This window comes from Salvelinus namaycush, chromosome 8, assembly GCF_016432855.1.
Source record: "Salvelinus namaycush isolate Seneca chromosome 8, SaNama_1.0, whole genome shotgun sequence".
NCBI lineage: Eukaryota > Metazoa > Chordata > Actinopteri > Salmoniformes > Salmonidae > Salvelinus > Salvelinus namaycush.
The window spans coordinates 2,142,715-2,158,307 of NC_052314.1; the positions used below are offsets into that span (position 1 = coordinate 2,142,715).

At 49.4% G+C, this 15,593-nt stretch overlaps 1 protein-coding gene across 4 annotated transcripts in view; it reads left to right on the forward strand.

The window, feature by feature from the left end:
- cracr2b (calcium release activated channel regulator 2B) overlaps window positions 1-15,031 on the forward strand; it is a 59,083-nt gene extending 44,052 nt beyond the window's left edge. For all 4 annotated transcript variants that reach the window (XM_038999107.1, XM_038999108.1, XM_038999106.1 and 1 more), the window contains one exon: window positions 14,702-15,031. In XM_038999107.1, the coding sequence (XP_038855035.1) occupies window positions 14,702-14,734 (33 nt within the window). In that variant the 3' untranslated portion in view covers window positions 14,735-15,031. The remainder of the gene's footprint in view (window positions 1-14,701) is intronic.
- The last annotated feature ends 562 nt before the right edge of the window (window positions 15,032-15,593 follow it).

The following is a 15,593-nucleotide window of genomic DNA, read 5'->3' on the forward strand; positions in this document are numbered from 1 at the left end:
TGGGGTAGTCTAGTTGTTAAGTGTATGGTGTCAGGTAGCCTTGTTAGTTATGGTGCAGAGGTAGCCTAGTGTATAAGTGTAGAGGTGTCAGGTGCCGTAGGTTAATTTGGCGCAGGTGCCTGGTGGTTTAGTGTAAGAGCAGTAGCCTAGTGTTAGAGTGGTAAGAGTTGGGGTAGTATGCGAGTGGTTAGAGGTAGGGGTGCAAGGTAGCCTATTGGTTAATTTAGAAGTGGCATGTGCGCTAGTGGTTAAGTGTAGAGGTGGCAGTATCTAGTGTTAGAGGTAGAGGGCCAGGTAACCTAGGTAGAGTGTAGGTGGTCGTAGCCTTGTTAGGCGAGAGACGTAGCCTAGTGGTTAGAGCGTAGAGGTGCAGGTAGTCTAGTGGTAGAGTGTAGAGGTGCAGGTATCCTAGTGTTAAGTGTAAGAGGTGGCAGTAGTCTAGTGGTGTGGGTGATAGAGGTGGCATGTAGTCTAGTGTTGAGTAGTAGTGGCGGCAGATTGGCCTAGTGTTTTAGAGTGTAAGAGGGTGGCAGTAGCCTAGTGGGTTAAGTGTAGAGGTGGGCGTAGCCTAGTGTTAGGAGTGTAGAGGCGGCAGGTAGTCTAGTGTTAGAGTGTAAGGGAGGCAGTGACGTCTCAGTGGTTAGAGTGTAGTGTCGGCATGTAGCCTATTGTTATGAAGTGTAGAGGTGCCGGTAGTCTAGTAGTTAAGTGTATGCGCAGGTACCTAGTGTTAGAGTGTAGAGGGAGCGGTAGTTAGTGGTTAGTAGTGTAGTGGCCGCAGGTAATCGAGTGGTAGCGTTTAGAGGTGGCAGTAGTCTAGTGTTGAGTGTAGAGGTTGGCAGGTAGTCTACAGTGTGTGTAAGAGTGTTAGGAGGTGGTAGGTAGTCTAGTGTTAAGTTTATGACTCGGGTAGGGGTTTGCAAGTTAGCCTAGTGGTTAGAGTTCAGGAGGTGGCGAGGTAAGCCTAGTGGGTTAAGGTGTAAGAGGGTGGGCAAGGTAGCCTAGTGGTTATCGAGTGTAGTTGCGGCAGGTACCGTAGTGTGTTAGAGTGTCAGAGGAGGAGGTGGCCTATTGGTTAGAGTGTAAAGGTGGTAGGTAAGTCTAGTGGTTAAAGTGTAGGGGTGGCAGTAGACCTAGTGGTTAGAGTGTAAAGTGGCAGGTAGCCCTAGTGGTTAGAGTAGATAGAGGTGGCAGGTAGTCTGTGGTTAAGTGTAGAGGAGGCAGTAGCCTAGTGTTAGAGTGTCGGGTGGGCAGGTAGCCTAAGTGGTTAGAGCGTGATAGGTATAGCAAGGTGAGCCTATGGGTTATAAAGCGTAGAGGTGGCAGGTATCCTACAGTGGTTAAGCGTAGAGGTGGCGGTAGTCTACTGTTTGTAGCGATGAGGTGCAGTAGTTCTAGTGATTTTAGAGTGTATAGATGGGTGGTCAGGTAAGATCGAGTAGTTTAAGAGTGGTAGAGGATGGCATGTAGTCTAGTGGGTTAGAGTGTAAGGTGGCAGGTAGTGCTAATGGTTAGAGTGTAGGAACGAGTGGCAGGTAGTCCTAGTGTTGTAGAGTGTAGAGGTGGGCGATATACTAAGTTGTTAAGAGTGTAGAGGTGGGCATGATAGTGCTAAGTGGTTAGAAGTGTATAGGTGCAGGTAGTCCTAAGTTGGTTAGAAGTGTAGAGGTGTCGGGTAGTCATATGGTTAGAGATGTAGAGGTGGCAGGTATCCTAGTGGGTTAGAGTGTAGAGGTGGCAGGTTAGTCTTTGGTTAGAGATGTAGAGGTGCAGGTAGTTCTAGTGGGTTAGAGTGTAGCAGGTGGCAGGTAGTCCTTACGTGGGTTAGAGTGTAGATAGTGGCAGGTAGACTAGTAGGTTTAGAAGTGTATGAGGGGAGCATGTAAGTCTATTGTTAAGAGTTACGAGGATTGGCAGGTAGACTATTGGTTAGAGTGTAAGAGGCAGGCAGGTGAAGTCATAGTGGTTCGAGGTGTAGGCGTGGCAGGTATCTATGGTTATACACGAGTTGTATAGAGTGGGCGGTAAGGTCGTGTAGTGGTTATATGTAGAGGTGGCAGGATAAGTCTAGTGTTAGAAGTGTAGAAGGGTGGCAGAGTAGCCTAGTGGGTTATAGTGTAGAGGTGGCAGATATCTACGTGGATTAGAGTGGTAGAGGAGGCAGTAGCCTGTGGTTAGAGTGTAGCGTGATGGTGAGATATCTAGTGGTTAGAGTGTTAGGGGTGGCAGGTATCCTAGTGGTTAGAGTGTAGAAGGTGGCAGGTAAGCCCTAGTGGTTAGAGTTGTAGAGTAGGCAGGTGTCTAGTGGTTAGAGTGTAGAGGAGCAGGTAGTCTAGTGGTTAGAGTGTAGTGGCAGGTAGCCTAGTGTTAGGTAGAGGGGCAGGTAGCCTAGTGGTTAGAGGTAGAGGTGGCAGGTAGTCTAGTGGTTAGAGTGTAGAGGAGGCAGGTAGTCTAGTGGTTAGAGTGTAGAGGTGGCAGTAGTCCTAGTGGTTAGAGTGTAGAGGTGGCAGTATAGTCTAGTGGTTAGAGTGTAGGGTGGGCAGGTAGTCTAGTGGTTAGAGTGTAAGGGGTGCAGGTAGTCCTAGTGGTTAGAGTGTAGAGGTGGCAGGTAGTCTAGTGGTTAGAGTGATAGAGGTGGCAGGTAGCGCTAGTGGTTAGAGTGTAGAGGGCAGGTGTGCCTAGTGGTTAGAGTGTAAGAGGTGGCAGGTAGCCTAGTGGTTAGAGTGTAGAGGAGGCAGGTAGCCTAGTGGTTAGAGTGTAGAGCGGCAGTAGTCTAGTGTTAGAGTGTAGAGGTGCAGGTAGTCTAGTGGTTAGAGTGTAGAGGGGCAGGTAGTCTAGTGTTAGAGTGTAGAGTGGCGGTAGTCTAGTGGTTAGAGTGTAGGGAGGGCAGGTAGCCTAGTGGTTAGAGTGTAGAGGTGGCAGGTAGTCTAGTGGTTTAGAGTGTAGGGGGCAGGTACTATGGTTAGAGTGTAGGGAGGCAGGTAGTCTAGTGGTTAGAGTGTAGTGGGGCAGGTTATGCCTAGTGTTTAGAGTGTAGAGGTGGCAGGTAGTCTAGTGGTTAGAGTGTAGAGGTGGCAGGTAGTCTAGTGGTTAGATGTGTAGAGGTGGCAGGTAGTCTATGGTTTAGAGTGTAGAGTGGTAGGTAGTCTAGTGGTTAGAGTGTAGGGTGGCAGGTAGCTAGTGTTGAGAGTGTAGAGGTGGCAGGTAGCTAGTGGTTAGAGTGTAGAGGTGCAGGTAGCTATGGTTAGAGTGTAGTGGCAGGTAGCCTAGTGGTTAGAGTGTGAGGGGTCAGGTAGCTAGTGGTTAGAGTGTAGAGGTGGAGAGGTAGTCTAGTGGTTAGAGTGTAGAGGTGGCAGGTAGCTAGTGGTTGAGTGTAGAGGTGGCAGGTAGCTAGTGGTTAGAGTGTAGAGTGGCAGGTAGTCCTAGTGGTTAGAGTGTAGGCGTGCAGGTAGCCCTAGTGGTTGAGTGTAGAGGTGCAGTAGTCTAGTGGTTAAGTGTAGAGGTGGCAGTAGCCTACTTGGTTAGAGTGTAGAGGAGGCAGGTAGTAGTGGTTTGAGTGTAGGGAGCAGGTAGCCTAGTGGTTAGAGTGTAGAGGCGGCAGGTAGTCTAGTGGTTAGAGTGTAGAGGGTGCAGGTAGCCTAGTGGATAGACTGTAGAGGAGGCAGGTAGTCTAGTGGTTAGAGTGTAGAGGCGGCAGGTAGTCTAGTGGTTAGAGTGTAGAGGGTGCAGGTAGCCTAGTGGATAGAGTGTATGAGGTGCGTGGTAGTCTAGTGGTTAGAGTGTATAGGGTGGCATGTAGTCTAGTGGTTAGAGTGTGAGGTGCGCAGGTCCTAGTGGTTAGAGTGTGTGCGGCAGGGTCCTATGTGGTTAGAGTGTAGAGGTGGCAGGTAGCCTAGTGGTTAGAGTGTAGAGCGGGCAGGTAGCCTAGTGGTTAGAGTGTATAGAGGTGGCAGGTAGTCTAGTGGTTAGAGTGTAGTGGGCAGGTAGCCTAGTGGTTGAGTGTAGAGGTGGTATCTAGTGTTGAGGTGTAGAGGTGGCAGGTGTATTCCTAGTGTTTAGAGTGTAGTGGCGGCAGGTAGCCTAGTGGTTAGAGTGTATAGGGGCAGGTAGTCCTAGTGGTTAGAGTGTAGTGGGGCAGGTAGCCTAGTGTTTAGAGTGTAAGGAGGGCAGGTAGTCTAGTGTTAGTACAAGTGTAGAGTGTGGCAGGTAGCCTAGTGGTTAGAGTTATAGGTGCAGGTATTGCCTAGTGTGTTAGAGTGTAGAGGTGGCAGTATCTAGTGTTAGAGTGTAGAGGTGGCAGTAGCTAGTATGGTTGAGTGTAGAGTGGCAGGTATTCTAGTGGTTAGAGTGTAGGGTGGCAGGTAGCCTAGTGTTAGAGTGTAGGGTGGCAGGTAGCTAGTGGTTTAGGTGTAGGGTGCGGTAGCCTAGTGGTTAGAGTGTAGAGGCGGCAGGTAGTCTAGTGGTTAGAGTGTAGAGGTGGCAGGTAGCCTAGTGGTTAGAGTGTAGGTGAGGTAGTCTAGTGTTAGATGTGTAGAGGTGGCGTAGCCTAGTGGTTAGAGTGTAGAGAGTGTGCAGGTAGCCTAGTGGTTAGAGTGTAGAGGTGGCAGGTAGTCTAGTGGGTTAGAGTGTAGTGGCGGCAGGTAGCCTAGTGGTTAGAGTGTAGGTGGCAGGTAGTCTAGTGTTAGAGTGTAGAGGTGGCGTAGCCTAGTGGTTAGAGTGTAGAGGGGCAGGTAGTCTAGGGTTAGAGTGTAGTGGCGGCAGTTAGCCTAGTTGTTAGAGTGTAGAGGTGGCAGTTAGTCCTAGTTGTTAGAGTGTAGAGGTGGCAGGTAGTCTAGTGGTTAGAGTGTAGAGGTGGCTGGTAGTCTAGTGGTTAGAGATGTGAGAGGTGGCAGGTAGTCTAGTGGTTAAGAGTGTAGAGGTGGATAGGTAGTCTAGTGTTTAGAGTGTAGAGGTGGCAGGTGCCTAGTGGTTAGAGTGTAGGAGGTGGCAGGTAGCCTAGTGTGTTAGAGTGTAGAGGTGGCAGGTACTAGTGTGGTTAGAGTGTAGAGGTGGCAGGTAGTCTAGTGGTTAGAAGTGTAGAGGTAAGTGCAGGTATCCTAGTGGTTAGAGTGTAGAGGGTGGCAGGTACTAGTGGTTAGAGTGTAGAGGTGGCAGTTAGCCTAGTGGTTAGAGGTGTAGTTGGCAGGTAGTCTAGTGGTTAGAGTGTAGAGGTGGCAGGTTAGTCCTAGTGGTTGAGTGTAGAGGTGGCAGGTAGTCCTAGTGGTTAGAGTGTAGAGTGGTGGTAGGTAGTCTAGTGGTTTAGAGTGTAGTGGCGCAGGTACCTAGTGGTTAGACGCTGGTAGAGTGTGAGGTAGCCTAGTTAGAAGTGTAGAGGTGGCAGGTACCTAGTGGTTAGAGTGTATGGCGGCAGGTAGCTAGTGGTTAGAGTGGTAGAGGAGGGCAGGTAGCCTAGTGGTTAGAGTGTAGGCTGGGTAGCTATTGTTAGAGTGTCGTGTGGTGAGTATTAGTGTTTAGATGTAGAGGTGGAGGTAGTCCTTAGTGGTTAGAAGTGTGGGGTGGGAGGTAGTCTAGTGGTTAGAGTGTAGGGGTGGCAGTAGCCTATGGTGGTTAGAGTGTAGAGGTGGCAGGTAGTCTAGTGGTTGAGTGTAGTGGCGGCAGGTAGCCTAGTGGTTATAGTGTAGAGGAGTGCAGGTAGCCTAGTGTTAGAGTGTAGAGGTGGCAGGTAGTCTAGTGGTTAAGTGTGAGGTGGCAGGTAGCCTAGTGGTTAGAGTGTATAGGTGGCAGTAGCTAGTGGTTAGAGTGTAGAGTGGCGGTAGTACTAGTGGGTTAGAGTGTAGAGTGTGGCAAGTAGTCTAGTGTGTTAGAGTGTAGTGGCGGCAGGTAGCCTAGTGGTTAGAGTGTAGAGGGGCAGGTACCTAGTGTGTTAGAGGTGAGTTGGGCAGGTAGTCTAGTGGTTAGAGTGTAGAGGTGGCAGGTAGTCTTAGTGGTTAGAGTGTAGAGGTGAGGGTAGTCTAGGTTAGAGTGTAGAGGTGGCAGGTAGTCTATGTTTAGAGTGTAGAGTGGTAGGTAGTCCTAGTAGGTTAGAGTGTAGGGGTGGCAGGTAGCCTAGTGGTTAGAGTGAAGTGGCAGGTAGCCTAGTGGTTAGAGTGTAGAGGTGGCAGTAGCTAGTGGTTAGAGTGTAGAGGGGCAGGTAGCCTAGTGGTTAGAGTGTAGAGTGGCAGTAGCCTAGTGGTTGAGAGTGTAGAGGAGGCAGGTAGCTCTAGTGGTTAGAGGTGAGGTGGCAGGTAGCCTAGTGTTAGAGTTAGAGGGCAGTAGTCTAGTGGTTAGAGTGTAGAGGGTGGCAGGTAGTCCTAGTGGTTAGAGTGTAGAGGTGGCAGGTAGCCTAGTGGTTAGAGTGTAGAGTGGTCAGTAGTCTAGTGGTTAGAGTGTAGAGGTGGCAGGTATATCTAGTGGTTAGAGTGTAGTGGTCGGAGTCTAGTGGTTGAGTTGTAGAGGTGGCAGGTAGTCTAGTGGTTAAGAGTGTAGAGGTGGCAGGTAGTCTAGTGGTTAGAGTGTATAGGTGCAGGTATCTAGTGTTAGATTTAGGGCGGCAGGTAGTAGTGGTTAGAGTGTAGAGGTGGCAGGTAGTCTAGTGGTTAGAGTGTAGAGGTGGCAGGTAGTCTAGTGGTTAGAGTGTAGAGGTGGTAGGTAGTCTAGTGGTTAGAGTGTAGGGGTGGCAGGTAGCCTAGTGGTTAGAGTGTAGGGGTGGCAGGTAGCCTAGTGGTTAGAGTGTAGAGGTGGCAGGTAGCCTAGTGGTTAGAGTGTAGTGGCGGCAGGTAGCCTAGTGGTTAGAGTGTAGAGGAGGCAGGTAGCCTAGTGGTTAGAGTGTAGAGGTTGTAGGTAGTCTAGTGGTTAGAGTGTAGGGGTGGCAGGTAGCCTAGTGGTTAGAGTGTAGAAGTGGCAGGTATCAGTGGGTTAAGAGTGTAGAGGGTGGCAGGTAGTCTAGTGGTTAGAGTGTATTGGCGGGCAGGTAGCCTAGTGGTTAGAGTGTAAGGTGGCAGGTACAGTGGTAGCGTGTAGTGGCGGCAGTAGCCTAGTGGTTAGAGGTTTGTAGAGTGGTCAGTAGCCTATGGTTAGAGTGTAAGAGTGGTGGCAGGTAGTCTAGTGTTTAGAGTGTAGAGGGGCAGGTAGTCCTAGTGGTTAGAGTGTAGGTGGCAGGTAGCCTAGTGGTTAGAGTGTAGAGGTGGCAGGTAGTCTAGTGGTTAGAGTGTAGAGGTGGCAGGTAGTCTAGTGGTTAGAGTAGAGGTGCAGGTAGTCTAGTGGTTAGGGGGTAGAGGTGGGCAGGTAGTCTAGTGGTTAGAGTGTAGAGGTGGCAGGTAGTCTAGTGGTTAGAGTGTAGAGGTGGGAGGTAGCCTAGTGGTTTAGAGTGTAAGGGGTGGCAGGTAGCCTAGTGGTTTAGAGTGTAGAGGTGGCAGGTAGCCTAGTGGTTGAGTGTAGAGGTGGCAGGTAGCCTAGTGTTAGAGTGTAGAGGGGCAGGTAGCTCTAGTGGTTGAGTGTAGAGGGGCAGGTAGCCTAGTGGTTAGAGTGTAGAGGTGAGTAGTCTAGTGTTAGGTTAGGGTGGCAGGTAGCCTATGGTTAGAGTGTAGAGTGCAGGTAGCTAGTGGTTAGAGTGTAGATGGCAGTAGTCTAGTGGTTAGAGTGTATGGTGGCAGGTAGCCTAGTGGTTAGAGTGTAGAGGAGGCAGGTAGGTCTAGTGTGTTAGAGTGTAGTGGTGGCAGGTACCTAGTGGTTAGTAGTGTAGAGGTGTAGGGTAGTCCTAGTGGTTGAGTGTAGAGGTGGCAGGTAGTCTAGTGGTTAGAGTGTAGAGGTGGCAGGTAGTCCTAGTGGTTAGAGTTGTAGAGGTGGCAGTAGTCTAGTGGTTAGAGTGTAGAGGTGGCAGGTAGTCTAGTGGTTAGAAGTTGTAGAGGTGGCAGGTAGTCTAGTGGTTAGAGTGTAGAGGTGGCAGGTACTAGTGGTTAGAGTGTAGATGTGGCAGGTAGTCTAGTGGTTAGAGTGTAGGGTGGGCAGGTAGCTAGTGGTTAGAGTGTAGGTGGGTGGCAGGTATGCCTAGTGGTTAGAGTGTAGAGGTGGCAGGTACTCTGTGGTAGAGTGTGTGGCGGCAGGTAGCCTAGTGGTTAGAGTGTAGAGGAGGCAGGTAGCTAGTGGTTGAGTGTATAGGTGGTAGTAGTGCTAGTGTTTATTGTAGGGGGGCAGGTAGCTAGTGGTTAAGAGTGTAGAATGTGCAGGTAGCCTAGTGGTTAGTGTAGAGTGCATGTAGTCTAGTGGTTAGAGTGAGGTGGAGTAGTCTAGTGGTTAGAGTGTAAGTGGCGGCAGGTAGCCTAGTGGTTAGAGTGTAGAGTGGCAGGTAGTCTAGTGTTTAGAGTGTAGTGGGCAGGTATCCTAGTGGTTAAGAGTGTAGAGGAGGCAGGTATCCTAGTGGTTAGAGGTATGGCGGCAGGTAGTCTAGTGTTAGCGAGGTAAGAGGAGGCAGGTAGCCTATTGGTTAGAGTGTAGAGTGGCAGGTAGCCTAGTGGTTAGAGCTTAGAGGGGCATGTAGTCTAGGTTAGAGGTAGAGGTGGCAGGTAGCTTAGTGGTTAGGTGAGGTGTGGCAGGTAGTCTAAGTGGTTAGAGTGTAAGGTGCGGTAGCTAGTGTTTAGAGTGTAGAGTGGCAGGTAGTCTAGTGGTTAGGTTAGAGGTGCAGGTAGTCTAGTGGTTAGAGTGTAGAGGTGGCAGTATCTAGTGGTTAGAGTGTAGAGGTGGCAGGTAGTCTAGTGGTTAGAGTGTAGAGGTGGCAGGTAGTCTAGTGGTTAGAGTGTAGAGGTGGCAGTGTAGCCTAGTGGTTAGAGTGTAGAGGTGGCAGGTACAGTCCTAGTGGTTAGAGTGTAGAGGTGGCAGGTAGTCTAGTGGTATAGTGTAGAGGTGCAGGTAGTCTAGTGGTTAGAGTGTAAGGGTGGCAGGTAGTCTAGTGGTTAGAGTGTAGAGGTGGCAGGTAGCCTAGTGGTTAGAGTGTAGAGGTGGTGCAGACTCTAGTGGTTAGAGTGTGAGTGGCAGGTAGTCTAGTGGTTAGAGTGTAGAGGGGTAGGTAGCTAGTGTTAGAGTGTAGGAGGTGGCAGGTAGTCTAGTGTTAGAGTGTAGAGGTGGCGGTAGCCTATTGGTTAGAGTGTGAGGGTGGCAGGTACCTAGTGGTTAGAGTGTAGAGGTGGCAGGTAGCCTAGGGTTAAGTGTAGTGGCGGCATTAGCCTAGTGGTTAGAGTGTAGAGGTGGCGGTAGTCTAGTGGTTAGAGTGTAGAGTGGCAGGTAGTCTAGTGGTTAGAGTGTAGAGGTGCAGGTAGTCTAGTGGTTAGAGTGTAGTGGGTGCAGTAGTCTAGTGGTTAAGTGTAGAGGTGGTAGGGTAGTGATAGTCTAGTGGTTAGAGTGTAGAGGTGGCAGGTAGTCTAGTGGTTAGAGGTAGTAGTGGGCAGGTATCCTAGTGGTTAGAGTGTAGAGGTTGCAGGTAGTCTAGTGTTAGAGTGTAGAGGTGCAGGTAGTCCTAGTGGTTAGATGTAGAGGTGGCAGGTATCTAGTGGTTAGAGTGTAGAGGTGGCAGTAGCCTAGTGGTTAGAGTTTAGAGGTGGCAGGTAGTCTAGTGGTTAGAGTGTAGAGGGGCAGGTAGTCTAGTGGTTAGAGTGTGAGGGTGGCAGGTAGTCCAGTGGTTAGAGTGTAAGGTGGCAGGTAGTCCTAGTGGTTAGAGTGGTGGAGGTGGCAGTAGCTAGTGGTTAGAGTGTAGAGGTGGCAGGTAGTCTAGTGGTTAGAGTATAGAGGGTGGTAGTAGTCTAGTGGTTAGAGTGTGAGATGGCAGGTTCTAGTGGTTAGTGTAGAGGTGCAGTAGCTAGGTTAGAGTGTAGAGGTGGCAGGTAGCCTAGTGGTTAGAGTGTAGAGGTGGCAGGTAGCCTAGTGGTTAGAGTAGAGTTGGCAGGTAGCCTAGTGGTTAGAGTGTAGAGGTGGCAGGTAGTCTAGTGGTTTGAGTGTAGGTGGCAGGTAGCCTAGTGGTTAGAGATAGAGGTGGCAGGTAGTCTAGTGGTTAGAGTGTAGAGGTGGCAGGTAGCCTAGTGGTTAGAGTGTAGTGGCAGAGTAGCCTAGTGGTTAGAGTTGTAGAGGGCAGGTAGCCTATGGTTAGAGTGTAGAGGTGGAGGTAGTCTAGTGGTTAGATGTGTAGGGGTGGCAGGTAGCCTAGTGGTTAGAGTGTAGAGTGGCAGGTAGCCTAGTGGTTAGAGTGTGAGGTGGCAGGTATCTAGTGGTTAGAGTGTAGGGGTGGCAGTGTAGCCTATTGGTTAGAGTGTAGAATGTGGCAGGTACCTAGTGGTTAGAGTGTAAGGTGGCAGGTAGTCTAGTGGTAGAGTGTAGTGGGCGGCAGGTGCTGGTTAGAGTGTAGGAAGCAGTAGTCTAGTGGTTAGAGTGTAGTGGGGCAGGTACCTAGTGGTTAGAGTGTAGAGGTGGTAGGTAGTCTAGTGTGTTAGCAGTGTGAGGTGGCAGGTAGTCCTAGTGGTTTAGAGTGTAGAGGTGGCAGTAGTCTAGTGGTTAGAGTGTAGATGTGGCAGGTAGTCTAGTGTTAGAGTGTAGAGGTGGCAGGTAGTCTAGTGGTTAGAGTTTAGAGTGCAGTCAGTCCTAGTGGTTAGAGTGTAGAGTGGCAGGTAGTCTAGTGGTTAATTAGAGGTGGTAGGTACTAGTGGTTAGAGTGTAGTGGGCAGGTAGCCTAGTGGTTAGAGTGTAGTAGGTGGCAGGTAGCCTAGTGGTTAGAAGTGTAGAGGTGGCAGGTAGTCCTAGTGGTTAGTGTAGTGCGGCAGGGAGCCTAGTGGTTAGAGTGTAGAGGTAGCAGGTAGCCTAGTGGTTAGAGTGTAGAGGTGGAGTAGTCTAGTGGTTAGAGTGTAGGGGGCAGGTACCTAGTGGTTAGAGTGTATAAAGTGGCAGGTTAGCCTAGTGGTTAGAGTGTAGAGGTGGCAGGTAGTCTAGTGGTTAGAGTGTAGAGGTGGCAGGTAGTCTAGTGTGGTTAGGAGGTTGGTTAGAGGGTGGCAGTAGTCTAGTGTTAAGTGTAGTGGCGGCAGGTAGCTAGTGGTTAGAGTGTAAAGGGGCAGGTAGCCTAGTGGTTAGAGGTAGAGGGGCAGGTATCATGGGTTAGAGTGTAGAGGGGCAGGTAGCCTAGTGGTTAGAGTGTTGGTGCAGGTAGCCTAGTGGTTAGAGGTAGAGAGGTGGCAGGTAGCCTAGTGTTAGAGCGTACGAGGTGGCAGGTAGCCTAGTGGTTAGAGCGTAGAGGTGCAGGTAGTCTAGTGGTTAGAGTGTAGAGGTGCAGGTAGTCTAGTGTTTAGAGTGTAGAGGTGGCAGGTAGTCTAGTGGTTAGAGTGTAGAGGGTGGCAGGTAGTTCTAGTGGTTAGAGTGAGAGGTGCAGGTAGCTAGTGTTAGAGTGTAGAGGTGCAGTAGTCTAGTGGTTAGAGTGTAGAGGTGGCAGGTAGTCCTAGTGGTTAGAGTGTAGAGTGGCAGGTAGCCTAGTGGTTAGAGTGTAGAGGTGGCAGGTAGTCCTAGTGGTTAGAGTGTAGAGGTGGCAGTAGTCTAGTGGTTAGAGTGTAGAGGTGGCAGGTATCTAGTGTTAGAGTTAGGCAGGTAGCTAGGGTTAGAGTGTAGAGGTGGCAGGAATCTAGTGGTTAAGAGTGTAGAGGGGAGGTAGACTAGGGTTAGAGTGTAGAGGTGCAGGTAGTCTAGTGGTTAGAGTGTAGAGGTGGAGGTAGCTAGTGGTTAGAGTGTAGGAGGTGCAGGTAGTCTAGTGGTAGAGTGTAGGGGTGGCAGGTAGCCTATGGGTTAGAGTGTAGGGGTAGGCAGGTAGCCTAGTGGTTAGAGTGTAGAGGTGGCGAGGGTAGCCGTAGTGGTTAGAGTGTAGGTGGGGCAGGTGCCTAGTGGTTAGAGTGTAGAGGTGGCAGGTAGTCTAGTGGTTAAGTAGAGTGGCATAGTAGTGGATTAGAGTGTAAGGTGCAGGTAGTTAGTGGTTAGAGTGTAGACAGGAGTGGCAGGTAGTCTAGTGGTTAGAGTGTAGAGGTGGTAGGTAGTCTAGTGGTTAGGAGTTGAGGTGGCAGGTAGCTAGTTAGAGTGTAGAGGTGGCAGGTAGCCTAGTGGTTAAGAGTGTAGAGGTGGCAGGTAGTCTAGTGGTTAGATAGTGTAGAGGTGACAGTGTCTAGTGGTTAGAGTGTAGAGGTGGACAGGTACTCTAGTGGTTATAGCGTGTAGAGGTGGCAGGTAGCCTAGTGGTTGAGTGTAGAGGTGGCAGGTAGTCTAGTGGTTAGAGTGTAGAGGTGGCAGGTAGCCTAGTGGTTAGAGTGTAGAGGTGGCAGGTAGTCTATGGTTAGAGTGTAGAGGGTGGCAGGTGTCTAGTGGTTATAGTGTAGAGGGGCAGGTAGCTAGTGTTAGAGTGTGGGTGCAGTAGTCTAGTGGTTAGAGGTTAGAGGATGCAGGTAGTCTAGTGGTTAGAGTGTAGAGGTGGCAGGTAGTCAGTGGTTAGAGTGTAGAGTGGCAGGTAGACCTAGTGGGTTAGAGTGTAGAGGTGGCAGGTAGCCTAGTGGTTAGAGTGTAGAGGTGGCAGGTAGTCTAGTGGTTAGAGTAGCGGTGGCAGGTAGCCTAGTGGTTAGAGTGTAGAGGTGGCAGGTAGTCTAGTGGTTAGAGTGTAGGGGCAGGTAGCCTAGTGTGTTAAGATAGAGGTGGCAGGTTGTCTAGTGTTAGAGTGTAGAGGTGGCAGGTAGCCTAGTGGTTAAGTGTAGTGGGGCAGTAGCCTATGGTTAGAGTGTAGAAGGCAGGTAGTACTAGTGGTAGAGTGTAGAGGTGGTAGTAGTCTAGTGGTTAGAGTGTAGGGGTGGCAGTAGCCTAGTGGTTAGAGTGTAGTGTGGCAGGTAGCCTAGTGGTTAGAGTGTAAGGTGGCAGGTAGTAGTGTTAGTAGAGGGAGGCAGGTAGCTAGTGGTTAGAGTGTAGGGGTGGCAGGTAGCCTAGTGGTTAGAGAGTAGAGGAGGCAGGTAGTCCTAGTGGTTAGAGTAGAGGTGGCAGTACTCTAGTGGTTAGAGTGTAGAGGTGGCAGGTAGCTAGTGGTTAGAGTGTAGAGGGGCAGGAGCCTAGTGGTTAGAGTGTAGAGGCGGCAGGTCGCTAGTGGTTAGAGCGTAGAGGTGCAGGTAGTCTAGTGGTTGAGTGTAGAGGTGCAGGTAGCTAGTGGTTAGAGTGTAGAGGTGCAGGTAGTCTAGTGGTTAGAGTGTAGAGTGACAGGTATCTAGTGGTTAGAGTGTAGAGTGGGGACAGGTTAGTCTAGTGGTAGAGTGTAGAGGTGACAGGTAGTCTAGTGGTTAGAGTGTAGTAGTACAGGTAGTCTAGTGGTTAGAGTGTAGAGGTGCAGGTAGTCTTAGTGGTTAGAGTGTAGAGGTGTAGAGGTGGCAGGTAGTCTAGTGGTTAGAGTGTAGAGGTGACAGTAGTCTAGTGGTAGAGTGTAGAGTGGCATTAGTTATGGTTAATGTAGAGGCAGGTAGTCTAGTGGTTAGAGTGTAGAAGGTCGGCAGGTAGTCTAGTGGTTAGAGTGTAGAGTTGGCAGTAGTGCTAGTGGTTAGAGTGTAGAGGTGACAGGTAGGTCTAGTGGTTGAGTGTAGAGGTGGCAGGTAGTCTAGTGGTTAGAGTGTAGAGGACAGGTAGTCTAGTGGTTAGAGTGTAGAGGTGAGAGGAGTCTATGGTTAGAGTGTAGAGGTGCACAGGTAGTCTAGTGTTAGAGTGTAGAGTGTGCAGGTAGATATTCGAGTGGTTAGAGTGTAGAGGTGGCAAGGTAGACTAGTGTGAGGAGTGTAGAGGTGCAGGTAGTCTAGTGGTTTAGAGTTGTAGAGTGGCAGGTTAGACTATGGGTTGAGTGTAGAGGAGCAGGTAGTCCTAGTGGTTAGAGTGTAGAGGTGACAGGTAGTCCTAGTGGTTAGAGTGTAGGGTGGCAGGTAGCCTAGTGGTAGAGTGTAGAGGTGGCAGGTAGCCTAGTGGTTAGAGTGTAGAGGTGGCGAGGTAGCCTAGGTGGTTAGAGTGTAGAGGGCAGTAGCTATGTGGTTAGAGTGTAGAGGTGCAGGTAGACTGGGTTAATTTAGAGGGGCAGGTAGTCTAGTGGTTAGAGTGTAGATGGTGACAGGTATCCTAGTGGTTGAGTGTGAGGTGGCAGGTAGTCTAGTGGTTAGAGTGTAGAGGTGGCAGGGTAGTCTAGTGGTTAGAGTTGTAGAGGTGACAGGTAGTCTAGTGGTTAGAGTGTAGAGGTTGCAGGTAGTCTAGTGTTAGAGTGTAGAGGTGTGCAGGAGCCTAGTGGTTACGAGATGGTAGAGTGAGGCAGGTAGCCCTAGTGGGTTAGAAGTGTAGCAGGTGGCCAGGTAAGCCAGGGTTAGAGTGTAGAGGTGGCAGGTAGTCTAGTGGTTTGAGTGTTGGGCCAGTAAACGAAAGGTTGCTGGATTGAATCCCCGAGCTGACAAGGTAAACATCTGTCGTTCTGCCCCAGAACAAGGCAGTTGTTCCTAGGCCGTCATTGTAAATAAGAATTTGTTCTTAACTGACTTGCCGTGTTAAATAAAGGTAAAATAATTAAAAAAACATCAGTCTGTGATCCTTTTAGCGAAAAGATATCTTTACCGAAACATCTCTCTATATTTTCTTCTCTCCATAGGTTGTTATCGGCCCAGCAGGATCAGCAATGTGAGGAGACTCTCCATCTGTCAGCTGACCACTCCAACAGAGACAACAGGAAGAGCTGCTGCAAGTAGGACTGGAACGTTGAGCTAGACAGAGGGTTTATCTTTGTATCTGTGCCATAATGGCTGTTGTGACATCATGGGCAGCGCCATTGAGGACTTTCTCCATTTTTAAAGTGGTCAATTATCTTCTTATTTTGTGTTTATAAAAAGCATTAATCTACACTGAACAAAAATATAAACACAACATGTAAATTGTTGGTCCCATGTTTCATGAGCTGAAATAAAAGATCCCAGAAATGTTCCACTTGTACAAAAAGCTTATTTCTCTCAAATGTTGGGCACAAATTTGTTTACATCCCTGTTTTGCAAATATTTCTCCTTTGCAAAGATAGTCCATCCACCTGACAGGTGTGGTATAACAAGAAGCTGATTAAAATGCATGACCATTACACAGGTGCACCTTGTGCTGCGGACAATAAAAGGCCTCTCCAAAATGTGCAGTTATTTCACACAACACAATGCCACAGATGTCTCAAGTTTTGAGGAAGCATGCAATTGGCATGTTGACTGCAGGAATGTCCACCAGAGCTGTTGCCAGAGAATGAAATGTTCATTTATCTACCATAAGCCTCCTCCAACGTCGTTTTAGAGAATTCGGCAGTACGTCCATCCGGCCTCACAATCACAAACTACTTGTAACCACGCCAGCCCAGGACCTCCACATCTGTCTTTTTTCACGTGCAGGATCGTCTGAGACCAGCCACCCGGACAGCTGATGAAAATGAATCAGACGATGATTCAGTAAAATCGTTGAAATTGTTGCATGTTGCGTTTTTATATTTTTGTCCAGTGTAATATTGGTGA